We start from the raw sequence: 15,496 nt of genomic DNA on the forward strand, positions 1-15,496 counted from the left end.
TTTATTTAAAAATAACTTTCTAATCCCACCGAATGTTTGTGTGCTTAGAATAACTCCTCAGATTTTTACAAACTCTTGTTATATATAAGCATTTCTTCAAAGATATTCAGTTTTTAGAGTATATAGATGTTTATTTTAGAGACTCCTGTAATACAGGTAGAAAGGAGATGTATTGTCTTATTTTACCAAGAAAATTTTTATCTTTCAAATAGAATTTTAAATATACTATTAAATCTAAAAAGATTTGATATAGTATCTTTGGGGGTCCTGATTTCTAAATACAGTCTGCCTTAATTTGTGTGTTTCAAAGGCGCACCATTTATTTAGCGACTGTGGGAAATTAAGGTACGTTCTCAGAGCCCTATCCTGCAGTATACCCTTGAACTGTCTACAGGAGTTTTTTCCAAATCCTTTCCTGTACCAGGAGCTCTTCCCCCGGACTTGTAATATAATAACAGGAACCTTGGAGTTCTGAAAAACACTGAAAACCTTGGGCCTTAGCTCCTCCAGGTCACAAATTGCTTTCCTTGTCTTAGAGCCCTCAGGGAATGATATCTCACAAGCTCTCCTGGCTTTGGTAACCCCTAGGAGTTCTTCCTGAACATACCAGGCCATGTTTGCAGTAGTCAGAACTCAGGGCCTAGATGCAGACCTGAATCTAAATCTAGAGCATGTGGACAAAGTTTTCCAAGGTCTTTGAGGCTCGTTCCCCAAGTGTGACGTGGACTGGGAAGTAGATAACTATTTCTAAAGCTTGTATGGGTGAAGTAAATGCGGAGTGCCTAGTCAGTAACAGCTCAGCAGTTGTAATTTCATTATCACTAAACTATCAGAAAAGGTCCCTTTCTATCTAACAAGCTTATCGAGGTACTTTTTGAAAACCTGCCCATCTTTTCAGTTCGCTGGCCTACCTGAAGAAGGACCTTCAGCATTCATACCTGAATGAGAGAGTTCTGACCCACGGTGTACATATATATGTGTGTGTGTGTGTGTATGTGTATTTGTATATATATATGAATGTGTGTATGCATATACATATATGTGTATGTATGTATGTATGAGGAGTTCTGACCTATGATACACACACACATATGTACACAAACAACTCAACTGAAATTATATATAGTAGAGCAAAAAGTAGTCAAAAATATGTCCAATATTTAATAAAGCTCTAAAACCACGAAACTCTTAGCTTTGGCCAGTTAAGAGGATTTCTGGCTATAGGCATCTAGGCTGAGCTCTTCTGGAAAGGTAGTTTCTGTGCCATTTCTTTTGAAAGTTAGAATAGAGTTGGGCTCAGTCTTTCTTCCTGAGGAAGGTTCTATTCAGTGAAAATGTTAAGACTGATTTCAGAGACCTTTTATAAGGAATGCAGTAAAATATATTTTTAGTTGTTGTGTTTACTTCTTTTTCTTCCAGATTTTGAATTTATTTGCATGAGTTTGGCATCCAATTTACAAAAATCATATGACCATGTGCACATTAACATTTGAAGGGAACATGATTGTTTCATTTTTTGTACTTGGGTGCATCTCATGCAAGTGAGCTGGGAAGAGCAAGCTGGGTCTTATTAAAACAATAGAGGCTGGACTTCCGGGAAGATGGCGACCGAGAAAAGTGGGGCTTAAGAGTCCCGCTAACAACCAATCTCCATTACCACAAAAAGAGCGCCTTTCATAGCCAGAAAACACCATCACCAGAAAAACAAAAAAAACCACCAGGCTCCAGAGAGAAAGCGGACTGAGAACAGAGCTCAGGGCCACAGAGGAGACACACGCGCCCGAGGACGTGGCAGCAGCGCCATACTGCCGGCGGCAGCGGCGAACTCAACGGACGGCTACAGCAAGCCAGGTGAGCCGCTGCGGAACAGCCAGGCGGGATCTTTCGGCGCAGACAGCATTTAAAGCTCCCAGTGGCTGAGCTCAGCACACGCTGCAGGGATTCAGAGTGGAAATCAAAACCAGAGAAGAAAAAATACGCCAGCCTCATGGCCGAGGGCGTGGCAGAGGCGCCATATTGCCACTGGCGGCGGCAGCAGCAGTGAATTCACCGAGTCCAGTACAGCTACATCTGCGTACTCAAGAACAGTGAGTCAAATTGCGGGCCACAGAGGAGAAATCGCAGTATTGGGCCTCCTGGGACTTGACCCAGTGAGGGAGTGGTGGTGGCAGAGATATCACACCATAGGAGAACATGCAACCTGGCACCCCCCATAGTTTAAAGAAGCCTCTATCGACTCCCTGGGTCGGAGACTCTGTGATACAACCCAGTAAAGGAGTAGTGGGGTCTGAGATAATACAGACTCGAGATCCAGAGCACCTTAAGTGAAGCCATAGTGACCCAAGGGAAGAACCCAGAGAAGGCACAAACCTCCGAAATCATGGGAAAGAGGAATAACACTGGAGTAATGAATGTGCACAACCCCACAACATCAGAACCTGATAAAACAGAAAATCAGAGATTTCTAGAAGATCAAATCAGGAAAATAACTGTAGAAATAATAGAGGTACTTCGAAAAGAACTCAGAGAGAGCCAAAAAGAGATAAAGGATGCAATTAATGAAGTAAAGGCCTCAATTCAAAGCACAAACAACCGATTAGACCACATGGGGAACAGAATCTCGCTCTTAGAAGATGAGCAATCCAAAAATGAATGCATAGTTTCTAATTTAGAAAAAAATATCCAACAGCAGGAATCTGACATTGAAGAAATATGGGCCCATCTTAAGAGAGCTAACCTAAGAATAATTGGAATAGAGGAGGGAAAAGAAAGTGATACCAAAGGGATCAACAATCTCTTCAAGGAAGTAATAGCAGAAAATTTTCCAAATATAGAGCAAGAGGTTGATACACAGATCCAGGAAACTTATAGAACTCCCTTTAGACAGGATCGGAGAAGAGGATCCCCACGCCATATAATTGTCAAAATGACCAATGTGGAAGCCAAGCAGAGAATCTTAAAGGCAACAAAAACAAAGGGCCAACTGACATTCAGAGGCAAACCAATTAGAATCACTCCAGACTTCCCAAACCAAGTCATGAGAGCCAGAAGGGCTTGGAGTAACATATTCCAAACTCTGAAAGAAAACAACTTCCAGCCAAAAATTTCCTATCCAGCAAAACTTTCTATCAAATTAGATGGAGAAATAAGAAGCTTCCATGACAAACAGAAACTGAAGGAATTTATGTCTTCAAAACCAGCGCTAGAGAAAATACTCAAAGAGATTAACTACAAAGAAGAAATAGGTAACACTCACCAGAACCAGAGAAACAAGAGTTTCCATCCAACAGACAACTAAGATTGGTTATCTGTGGAGATTCATTATTTATGTTAGTCTTTTACCTGTCTCTAAGTTGTATTGTTTGCCTTTATTGTTGTTAATTTTTAGGATTTCTAGTTGGAATATTAATATACCTTCAGATATAGCATTTGGAAATATTTTATCCAATTCTATTAGTAACTTTTAACTCTGTTTACATTGTCTTTGGATATACAATTTTTTTTTTTATTTTTTAGGGAGTTTGTATATTCTTCTGTTGCCTGTGCCATTGAAATCATATCCAAGATATCACTGCCAATTTCAATGTTGTGAGGTTTTATGACCCAGATTTTCTCCTAAAAGTTTATAGTCTTAAGATTTATATTTAGGTCTTTTATCTATTTTGAGTTAATACTTGTATATGGGATTAGGTAAAGGTCCAATTTTATTCTTTTCCATGTAATTATTATTTTTCAACAATATTTAGTTAAAAGATTATTATTTCCACCACCAAATGTTTGTGGAAACCTTGTCAAAAATAACTTGACAATATAGGGAAGAATTTAGCTCTAGGCTTGTATTTAACTCCAATGGTCTATATATCTGCCTTTAGAACAGTACTACACTGTTTCAATTATTGTAGCTTTATATGGTTTGAAATCAGAAAATATATATCTGCTAGCTTTGTTCTTTTTCAAGATCGTTTTGGGTATCTAGAATTCATATTCCATATTAGGATAGATTTTTTTCTGAAAAATAAATATATAAATATATGATAGTTTCACCTAAAAAAACAGAAAAAAATATGCTCTAGTAAGAAAGAAAGCAAAAAGAAATATTGAAATGCTATCTTTAAATCATCAAACGCTTGGTATCAGACAAATGAAACTGTTATGTGAGATTATCATTTTTAATTTTGGATAAATTGCTATAATACTAGATGTCAACCACTAAGCCAAGCATGGGAAGGAGGGATGGGGAGAGAATGGGGTGGGGATCGGGTGGGGGCTGACTGGGCGATGTGTGCATGTATGTCTACAAAAGTTTGTATCCCACTATGATGTATGAATACAGTGCACCAATAAAATAAAATTAAAAAAAAAAGAAAAAAAAAGAAAAATAAAACAATAGAGGCTGGGTGTGGTGGCACATACTTGTCATCCCGGTCCTTGGGAGGCTAAGACAGGATTGCAGGTTTGAGGCCAGCCTCAGTCGCTTAGGCCCTTTGCAATTTAGTGAGTCCCTGTTTTATTTTATTTTTTATTTTATTTTTTGTTGGTACTAGGATTCCTGGAAACCCTTCTAACTCAGGGCTACACTCCCAGACACCTATTTATTTTTATTTTTATTTGGAAACAGGGTCTCTTAAGCCTGCGAGGCTGGCTTCAAACCTGCGTGATCCTCCTGTCTCCACCTCCCAAGCGCGGGATTACAAGCATGTGCCACCACACCCAGCAGTGAGTCCCTGTTTTAAAATAAAAAATAAAATAGGGCTGGAGGTGTAGCTCAGAGGTAGAATGCCCCTGGATCCAATCCCCAGCACTCCATACACACATAAAAAAAAAAGTTATCTCTTGCTGGGCGTGGTGGCGCACGCTTGTAATCCCCGCGCTTGGGAGGCAGAGACAGGAGGATCGCGCAGGTTCGAAGCCAGCTGCGCTGGTTTAAGAGACCCTGTTTCCAAAAATAAAATGGGTCTGGGAGTGTAGCCCGGAGGTAGAAGGGTTTCCAGGAACCCCAATACCACCAAAAAAAAAAAAAAAGTTATCTCTGTAATAAATGGGCTCAATTATACTACCCTAATTTCTTTCTTGTTGCTGTTGTTGTTTCATCTTCTCCCACCTCCAGAATAAGGAGTTTGTGTGTCGAGGACATGACTATGAAAGGCTGGAAGCCTTCCAACAGAGGATGCTGACCGAGTTCCCCCACGCCATCGCCATGCAGCATGCCAACCTGCCTGACGAGACCATCTTCCAGGCAGAAGCGCAGTGTATCCAACCTGCCAGGGCCGCCTCCCAGCCCGGGTGCCTGGCCCTTAGCCACAGGGCATTTCCTGCTCTCTGTGATAGCCATGTTCTTACTCTCCTTCATTCTCATCATTGGAATTTCAGCTTAGCACCTTCTGCAGGGAATGTAATTGTTCTATTTATCATCACAATGCTAGTTGAAAAGAAATTCCTTACAGACTCTGCTAAACAGTCATTTTCCTTTTAATTAAAACTCCTCTGTATCTCAACCTTGCTTTTAAAGCTCTTTTAGTGACTTTCCTTAGAATAATTTTCCTCTTGACACATTCTGTGGAAACCATTTCAGTTCAAGAGGGTGAAGGCATTATGTTCACTGGTACATCATTCACTCCTTTTACCCCTGATACTTTTTAATTCTGGAATGAGGAAGGAAAAGTGGTCCCTCCAGTATCTTTTGGGAGCTCTTACCTATAACATCCTTGCTAGCCTTTAGTAATCACTGTAGAATTCATACGCCCATAAACAGCACCAACTCAGCACAAAACAACTCAACTGAAATTACATAGATATTAAAGGCAAAGTCAATTTACCCAGCGCTCCTTCCTAAATTCTTGAGCCTCTCTCTCTGAAAGTGATGATCTTAAATTATATGTTGAAACTCAGGTGACAATAACAGAGACTGTTTCAGAACAGAAATCAAAATACAACAGAAGCAAGAAATTACACGAAAAAATATTTTGCTTTTTTTGGGATTTAGAAGAGAAAGAGATAAACACATCAGTGAATATGATACCCCTTTAGTACAATCTTTGGAATATCAACTATAACTAAACAATCTACTTATCAATACCTGTCTTGGGAGAATGGATGCCCCAGTAATGGGAAGGCTGGAGTTTCAGTATCACACAGGTAATGTAAGTTGTTATCAACTCTGGTTTCCATCTTTGGTCCTGGCTGCATGAGAATCTCGATATTATTATAAACAAATGATAAATTTAAAAGCATCATACACAGACTAAAGGTAAGAACATAGAACTGGGCGCAATGGTGCATGCCTGTAAATGCCTGTGCTCCCATCTACTTGGGAGGCTGAGGAAGGAAGATCACAAGTCCACGTCTTAACAAGACCGTCTTAAAGTTCACTTTTTGAAAAGGGGCTGGAGATATGACTCAGTGGTATAGTACTTTCCTGGCATACATGAGGCCCTGGGTTCAATCCCTAGTACCACACACATAAAAAAGTATCATTTTTTATTCTGAGTACTTATCCAAACTATTCCCAACCACCACCACCACCCCATACACACACAAAAAAAAATCATTAATAAATAAATTTTCAGAATATGGAAATTTAAAACTGACACCTTGTCAGAATGACCTACCTTGAACCAGTTCAAGGCTTGTAGTTTGAGACATGATTTGAAGCATGCCCTTAAAATCTTTTAGGCAAATTTCTAAATGACTTCAACTTAAATGGAAAAACCAGATTGTTACCCATCCTCTTTCTCTGCAGCTCAGCTCAAACCAGACTTCCTTGAAGTTTGCCAATTCGGGTCCCTTCCTTGACTCTTTCATCCTAGATTTGCAGATCTATGCTGTGACTCCCATTCCAGAGAGCCAGGAGGTCCTGCAGAGAGAAGGTGTCCCGGACAACATAAAAAGTTTCTATAAAGTGAACCACATCTGGAAATTCCGCTATGACAGACCATTCCACAAGGGCACGAAAGATAAGGAGAATGAATTTAAGGTACTTTGAGGTCCTTATTCCATGCTTTCTCCTCCTGCATTCTTCTGGGCTGAGTTTCTTGGGACAAGACTTTCAGTAAATATTTACTCAGAATAGTGAGTGTCAAGTCCCAGGAAGGGGCTCTAGAAATCCTGTCCTATAGTGGTTTTCCAACTCTTCCATGTATTAGAGGTATGGAAGTACTTTCTAACCAAGCAGAGCTCTGGTCCTTCAGCCCAAGAATTTTGGGTTGGTGGGTTTGGAAGAAGGTCTTGAAATCAGTTTTTGTTTTGGGTATTTTTTGTGACAATTTAGATGCCAATGATCCTTGGACCATCTTTGAACTCATGGTTGAACTCAGTCCTCTCGTCCATGCATGCCAAACCCACTGTGGGAACCTCAGGATATTCTCAGATGCAAGAGAGCATAAGGAGTAAGGAATACCTACAGAACAGGGACAAGAGGGCCTGAGACAGAGGACAGGCCATCAGGCTGCTAGAACAGGGGGCGAGTTCGTGCCATCTTTTAGAGCTTTTCCTCATTAGAGTGGTGTGTGGTTAGCATTTCTGAGAGAACCCAGGGTAAAATCAGATCTTGGCCCCTGCCTATGTTGTGTTGTGTGCTTTCAGTAGTTCCAATATGCCTTCCTAGTTCAGCATGCTCCCAGCCAGAAAGAGTGAGAGTTCTCATAGCCATGTGCTGGGGAAGAGGCCAGATTGCTCAGTAGCTAACTTGTAATCTTCCCTTCCCTTGAAAAGAATGACACAGTGAGACCAGATCAATTCCTACTTAGCTTTTGCACCTCGACAAAAAAAAAAAAAAAAAAAAAATGCAAAACAAACGTACAAGCAATGGGGGTTCATTGACTTGGCGCCCTTCATCATGAATATTCTCTACTGAAGCCAGGAAGGGCTTTCCTCACACCATCAGTGATAACTACATACTGTTAGCAGGTGTAGTGGTGCACGCCTGTAATTCCAGTGATTCAGGAGACTCAGGAGGATCACAAGTTGGAGGCCATCCAGGGCAACTCAGAGCCTGTTTCAAAATATTTTTTAAGGGGGTTTCACTGTAGCTTAGTGGTAGGGCACTTGTGTAGCACATACAAGGCTCTGGAATCAACCCCTAGTGCAGAAAATGTACCTTATGTCAACTTAGTTATTAGACCTACTTAAGTGTCAGTTTCCAAGTATTTTCAACAGTGATTCCAGAAATTATTCACAATCAAGAAATCTGAAGTGAAAGCTGTGATTGTTCTGCAGAATTCCTGTGGGGCTGGATAAAGAGTAGTCCTCGGTGCAAGATTAGCTTAGGTTAAGTAGCAAGGCAAGGAGACCATTGGAAAACACCACTGGGATATTATTAAAAAGACCCATGATTTATTTTGTGGTCCTGGTTTGTATACTTCAAATTTTCTTTTTGTCCCCTCAAATCAAGCAAAGATCTGACTGGATGACGATACAGTTCTTATTACAGTTGCTCCCAATGATAAGTTAAAGATGTGCCGGAATCAGACTGACTTGCTCTGGGTAGCAAGCAGGTTACCAGTAGGAACCCACATCTTCTGACTCCCTCCCCTCTGCTTCACCTGCTTCCTTGTGGCCCTGGTTTAAATATTTATCAGTGATGCAGCAAACCTCCTGGAAAAAAATAATAAAAATAAATCTGGCCCCTTATTCCTCGGAATCTGGCTTCAACCTCCACCCGCCTCGCAAGCCTGTCCCATCACAACCCACTCACCCACCCTCCCTCTCAGCTCAAGCTTCTCTTCCTCTGCCGCCTGCCCTTTCGCAAGCCCCGAGTGTCTGCGTGGGCCGCTTCCTCCTGCCTGCACAGCTGCCTCCACCCTCCTCCTGGCAAACTCCTACTCACTCTTCAGATCAGCTCCTGCGTCACCTCCTCTGAGAGCTGCAGCCCCGCTCCCCCAGCGTGACGTGGCAGGAGCACCTACATCCTACACTGCGCCCTCGAGACCCTTCCTCCTCCCTCTGAGCGCTTGCTTACCTGCTTACCTCCCTGTCACCCCCAGAGCGCTGCAAGCTCCTGACACAGTGACTCTGCCATAGTCATCCCAGTAGCTCTTGACTGCTGCAGAGAAATTCCTTTTTGTTATTGTTGTTTGAATGAATAGCATGGTTTCGGGATTTTTTTTTTTTTTTGGTCAAATTTTCTATCTACTTGGGAACACACTTGATTTGTTTGTTTGTTTGTGTTTGTTGTGCTGGGGATTGAGCCAGGGGCATTCTACCTCTGAGCTCCACTCCCAGCCCTATTTTTATTTTTTATTTGGAAACAGGGTCTCACTAAGTTGAAGCAAGCCTCACTGAGTTGCTGACGCTGAATTTGAACCTGTAATCCTCCTATCTCAGCCTCCCAAATCCTGGTATTACAGGTGTGTGTCGCCATGCCTACCTCTGATACACTTGGTTTAAATAATAAAAAAAGAGGCATAGATACTGAAACCAGTTTGACAGAAGAGAAACTTGTCATCGCCAGCAGCTCATGCCAAAGGCAGCCACAGTTTCATGTGTCCTGAGGGTTCTGGTCCTGGATAGAAGGAGCCCAAGGATCTAAAACAGAAGTGCTGCTGGACCTGGCCTGGCAACACAGGCCTGAAATCCTGGTACGTGGTTGGCTGAGACAGGAGGATCGCAGGTTCGGGGTCAGCCTCAGCAACTTAGCAAGACCCTATTTCAAAATTTTAAAAAGAATTAAAAAGGACTGGGGGTAGAACTCAGTAGTAGGTCCTGGGGTCAATCTCCAGTTCAACCAATCATTCAATCAATCAATCAAAATATAAGTGCTTCTGGGTTGCAGCAGTTGCTACAGGCACAAGAAATGTATTACAGTTCATGCAGCAATGAAGAAGAGTCGGGTTTTACCTAGTGGTAGGTGTCAGTGCTGGGTCTCCCTGTGATTAGAATGTAGCTTTTTAATTCAGGTGCTCTGGCACATGTCTTTCATCCTAGTACTTGGAGGCTGAAACAGGAGGAGCACAGGTCGAGGACAGCCTCAGCAATTTAGCAAGATCCTCAGTGTCTTTGCAAGACCCTATTTCAAAAGAAAAAGGCTGGGGTAAACTTGGAGGTAAAATATTTTTAAATTCAATCCCCAGTAACCTCCCTCTACCCCGCCAAAAAAAAAAAAAGAGAACAAAAAAAAAAGAATATAGCGTTTTAGCAGGCCATTGTCCCTTTGGACCTTGGTATCTACCTTTCAAAGAGAATGGTCATGCTATCTGCTTCCTAAAACCCTTTCTTTCTTTCTTTCTTTCTTTCTCTCTCTCTCTCTCTCTCTCTCTCTCTTTTCAGTAATGGGGATGGAACCCAGGGACATTTTACCTCTGAGCTATACCCCAGCCTATTTTTTATTCTTTACTTTGAAACAGGATCTCACTGAGTTGCAAAGGGCCTCACTAAGTAGCTGAGGCTGTCCACAAACTGCTATCCTCTTGTCTTAGCTTCCGGAATGCTGGGATTACAAGCATGTGTCACCATGCCTAGCTCCTTTCTTTCTTTAGGAAACTATTATTCTAACCTTTTGTTGACTAGCTTATTCTGTTACCTCTTCCAGATAAAAGTAGCTAAACCTTGATGAGCAAAGAGAGTTGAAATTCACATTTTAGAAAAATAGCAACAAAAAAAAAAAAAAAAAAAAAAAAGCATCACGGCCTCTTTTTGTTTTTAAAGCTTGTTTTCTAAAGTGGGAGTTTATTTGTTCTCTATAGAAAAGTTTCAGGCACTGTACAGTGAGGTTGTGGGCATAGGCTTCATCAGTATCTTACTGTGATAGTTGCATGAGTGTTCAAGTAAAGACTGAAGAAAGGGAAAAAAAAAAAAAGCAAATCCTGATCACCTGGGAGGAAGGGCAACTTGGGAACCTAATACGTGCTGTTTTGCAGAGTCTTTGGGTGGAGAGAACGTCCTTGTATTTGGTGCAGAGCCTACCTGGCATTTCCCGCTGGTTTGAAGTGGAGAAGCGTGAAGTGGTAAGAGTTTATTCTTAAGCACGTTCTCATCGCAGTTGCTCACCTGGAATCAGGCCAAATACAGTGGCAGCTTCTGCTTTGGTTCGGAGTCTCTGGGCTCACTTGTCATAAGTTAGTGAGTAGCTCTAATACTAACTGCCATTACCAAGGCTGAGGAGGTGAACATGAATATTGTCCTGGTCCAGCCAGATGAATTCCTTGAAAACAACAAACTACTCAGGCCCCTGAGTGAGAAGAACTGGAATCCTGGCTCTCCTAATAGCTAGCTAAGTGCCCCTCGGTGCGCACTGTGGCAGCTACAAAGCCTGCCTGCCTTGCCTTATTAGTCATCATCTCAGAGCTGAGGTATTCACTTTTCCCCCAGTTTTCACAATTTTTAACAAGAGATTAAAAATTGCCAGGGGTCATATAAGAAGATGCTGAAAAAGGATAGATTCTTCTGGGCATTGCAACACATCCCTGTAATCCCAGTACTTGGGAGGCTGAAACAGGAGGACCGCAGGCTCAAGGCCAGCCGCAACTTATCAGGTCTCCCAGCAACTTAGTGAGCCCCTCCACAACTTAACAAGACCCTGTTCCAAATTAAAAATAAAAAGGGCTGGGGGTATAGCTCAGAGGCAGAATACTCCTGGGTTCAATTTCTAGTACCAAAAAAATAAAGAAAAAAAAATGCACTAAGATTTTTCTGACTCCAAAGCCAATTATGATTTTCTATTCTTTTCTAGCCTTGGTTCTTTACAGGCAAAAATGAAGCTAAAGTAAAGCTCAGCACAATCTAAGACACACAGCAAAGAGGTTGTTACCACTTTTAGTAGAGGAGGTGGTGGTATATTAGTAACTGGGCAGTCCTGGGTAGAGTACCAGATGGAAATAAGTGGACACCATTACAGAACCTAGTAACCACCACACCCAAGAACCCTCTGGCTATCGCATACACCTCCAGCTCCTGTGCCCAGTTATGGGGACCACGGAGACAATAGCTCAGGCAGTCTAAACCAGGGGAGACCCCACCCTGCCGTGTATCTCTGCCTCTCTTAGGCTGGGGGACTGACCCTGACATCAGCCACACCCTGTCCCCTCCTTGGATATATCCATTATGGCTGAAGCTGGTCCTCTCTCCAAAAGAAAAAGTGCCGACTGTGAAAACACAATTTAAGTTCTATTTAGTGGACCTGCTACCTTTTTTAGTAACAGGCCCACTCTGTCAATGATGAGAGCAGCTCTTTCCAAATTGCCTTTGCAGAATGGCTGGTGCAAACTGAAATATCTCAGCACTGAAACAGCTTCTCACGTTCAATTAAGCTGAGGGTTTAATGGGATTTTCATTTTGCAGTGCCAAAAAATTAATACAGCTCCCTAAACAAATGGAACGCAATTCAGCAGCTTGTATCAATGCGGTTGTGTTCTTGTGTAGTCTGAGTCAAGGGCCCCTAAAACTGGCTGCTTTTATGGTGCAGCCTGGTGCCGTCCATGGAAGGGGAGACTGCAGCAAACAGTGCTCCCAAAGCCTCATCATTATGCTTCCTACTGAGCAGCGTGGACCCAACCCACAGAAGTGTTCTTAGTCATCGTGCTGCATTAGTGATTCAGAGCCTTTTCTGATCCATCCAACCCAGATTAAATTCAGTAAAGTCTCAGCTATGGTCCTAGGTCTTGAACCAGCCCCCCCACACACACACACACACCGATTAAAAAAAAAGTAGCATGCTGAGAATGGTAAAAGCAGCACTGTTAAACACAACCTTTCAAACATCAGCTGCCTACTTGATTAGAATATGTAAATTAAGTTATGTCAGAACAAATCAACCGGCTATTTTGTTCCACCAGCGCAGCCCACTCTTAACAGCCTTTGTGTTGTTCTCATTTTCCTGCTGCCTGGAATGTTTTACCGTCTATTAAAGTTATTGATTTATTGGTTTAATTCCCATTGTATAAGCTCTTCAAGAACAGGGATATGTCATTCCCATTGTATAATCTCTTCAAGAACAGGGATATGTCTGAGGTACTTAATAAATATATGCTAAAATGAATTGAAATTACTTATGCACAGTAACAAAAGCTAAAAAAAAACCCTTAAGTTTGGCTAAAATGTACTTTGCTTAAACACCTAAGCTTTTCTAATGTAAGGCCATTTTTAAACTATCTTCCATTTGGTATGAAAGCTTATATGTTTAACTACAAAAATATTAATGCATTCGAGGAAAGAAAATTTCCCAAATTTTGTTGGGGGTTACATAATATGCTTCATAGACTATAATACTTTTCTAAAATTGGAAAAGTTCTAAATTCTGAAACATGATATTGTAGACCTTTGTTTTCTAGATCCGGCTCAAAATAGCTTTTGAGATTTTTGTGAAGATATCCATGCCTTTGAACCTATAGTTCCTCAGTATTTTTTTTTTAAATCTTATGTTTCCAAACTCCCTAAAATCCTTTTTCTCCGATGAAAAAGTAAGCTGACTTTAAGATTTGAAAACAAGATAAACATTTTCTAGTTTAGGATCTGTAAATAATGACTTTTTAAAGTCCAGCTAAAGATAATGAGAATAGCATCACACTATATGACAGCCATCACAAAGTTATGTGACTCCACCTTCAAAATACACCCAGAATTCAACACTCCATACCAGCCCACTGACAAAGTCACTTAGTACCTCATCCCTGCACTAGATTCTGGGACAAGTCTCTTAAGAGATATACCTCCTTCATTTATCTTGTACAGTCCCTTCTATACACAGCAGCAGATGACCCTTTTACATTTAAAAGTTATATCATAGAAAAATAGAGAAAATATATAATGAACCTGATTTACCTATCTTACTTAAAATAGCTATCAAAAGGACCAGTTTGCTTTATCTATAATTCTACCCTGTATTATTATTTTGAAGAAAATTCCAGACATCATAACCATTTCATTTCTAAATATTTAATGTATATATTTACAAAACAATGCAGTCATATCATTATTACCACATCTAAAAATAGCGGTATTCCATCAATCATAAAATATCTAGCATTCACTCACACTTCACCAAGAGTCTGTTTTACTTATTTATTTGCTTATTAATGTACTTAACTTTGCTCTTTGTTCTTTGATTCTAGAATCCAAATAAAGGTTACACATCCCATTGTTTGACATGTCTCCTGAGTCGCAGCCTATAGGTTCCCCCACTTTACTTTTTTATTTCCTTGAATTTTTTCTTCTTGTTGTTGTAGTCAAAACGAGGTAGTTTATCCTGAAGCATATCAAATCTACATTTATAAACTGTATCCCAGAGGGGTGGTTTTTAACATATTTCTCTGTCATCTCTGTTTCAGGTAAATTGGTAGTTGGATCTAGAAGCTTAATAAAATGTTTCGTTTTGTTGTTTTTGTTTGGGGTATGGTGCTGCTGCTGTTGCTGCTGCTGCTGGGTGTCTCTTTGTTCTTGTGATATTGGCAGCTATGATAATCATTGCCCAGATCTGTTAATTTTTTCTGTGACAACCATTTTTATGTGTATAGCAGTAGTGTTAGTTATATGCAACTATTGTGCAGTAGAGCTCTATGATTTTTCTTTTTGCAAAGCTGAGCTCTATATCCCTTGAATTACAATTCTCCCCCATCCCAGCAGCCACCATTCTGCCATCTGTTTCTAGGATATTTGGCTTCTTAACTTTTAGTTAATCATAGCTCTCAGACTCTCCCTCTGTGGCTTAGCTTTGCGAATACAAAACAAAGGTTTAACATCACAAATAATTAAAAAGTAAATATGCATTTACCACTACTCAGGTAGAAACAGAACATTGCCAGTAGCATTCCAGAGGCCTCCCATGCACCCCTTGTTAACTACCATTCTTCCCTTTACTCTAAAGTTATCCTGACTTTTTTTTAATATCCATTCCTTGCTAAACTTTTCTGCCTCTCTAAACAAGTCAATTTAGTTTTGCTTGGTTTTGAACTGTATATAACAGTGTTGAACTATGAATGTTCTGTAGACTTCTTTCCTCTCAGAATTACTTGTCATATTTTTCCATGTTATTACATATCACTGAAGTGTTTTCTGTTGCTGTATACTATTCCATCGAGTGAACATACCACAATATGTTTGTACATTCTCTTTTTGGTGAACGTACGAATTTTGGAGATGCTTACAAACATTTTTTGGTTTTTTTCCTAGTACACATGTGCACACATTTCCAACTTTTCCTAAGGTATGTGCCTATGAGTAGAATTTCTAGATCATGAGTTGGATGTGGATATAGATATAGGTATCTTTAGCTCTTTTCCAAAGCGAATAAACCGATTTGAAGATCCAACAGCAAGAACTGAGATTCTCTGCTCAGATCCTCATCCTCATTTGGCATTGCTGTATTTATTACCATTGCAGTGGGTGTTTAGCAGTATGTTACTGAGGCATTGTTTTTCACATTTTTTATCACAAATGAGACTCAACACCTTTTCATATATTTCCTGGCCATTTAGATTTCTTCCTTTGTAAAGTTGCTCTTTAAATATTTTGCCCATTTTTTATTAGATCGTTTGTCTTTTTCTTGCTGGTTTTTAAGAGGTTTTAC

General features: G+C 40.6%; 1 protein-coding gene across 2 annotated transcripts in view; it reads left to right on the forward strand.

Moving 5' to 3' along the window:
* Positions 1–15,496, forward strand: part of DOCK4 (dedicator of cytokinesis 4) — a gene marked incomplete at both ends in the record, with an annotated part of 525,693 nt that overhangs the window by 489,585 nt on the left and 20,612 nt on the right. For both annotated transcript variants that reach the window (XM_080701145.1, XM_080701146.1), the window contains 3 exons: positions 5,108–5,249; positions 6,807–6,973; positions 10,854–10,940. In XM_080701145.1, the coding sequence (XP_080557271.1) occupies positions 5,108–5,249; positions 6,807–6,973; positions 10,854–10,940 (396 nt within the window). The remainder of the gene's footprint in view (positions 1–5,107; positions 5,250–6,806; positions 6,974–10,853; positions 10,941–15,496) is intronic.

The sequence above is a fragment of the Muscardinus avellanarius genome (assembly GCF_963383645.1).
Source record: "Muscardinus avellanarius genome assembly, chromosome: 9".
Taxonomy (NCBI): Eukaryota; Metazoa; Chordata; class Mammalia; order Rodentia; family Gliridae; genus Muscardinus; species Muscardinus avellanarius.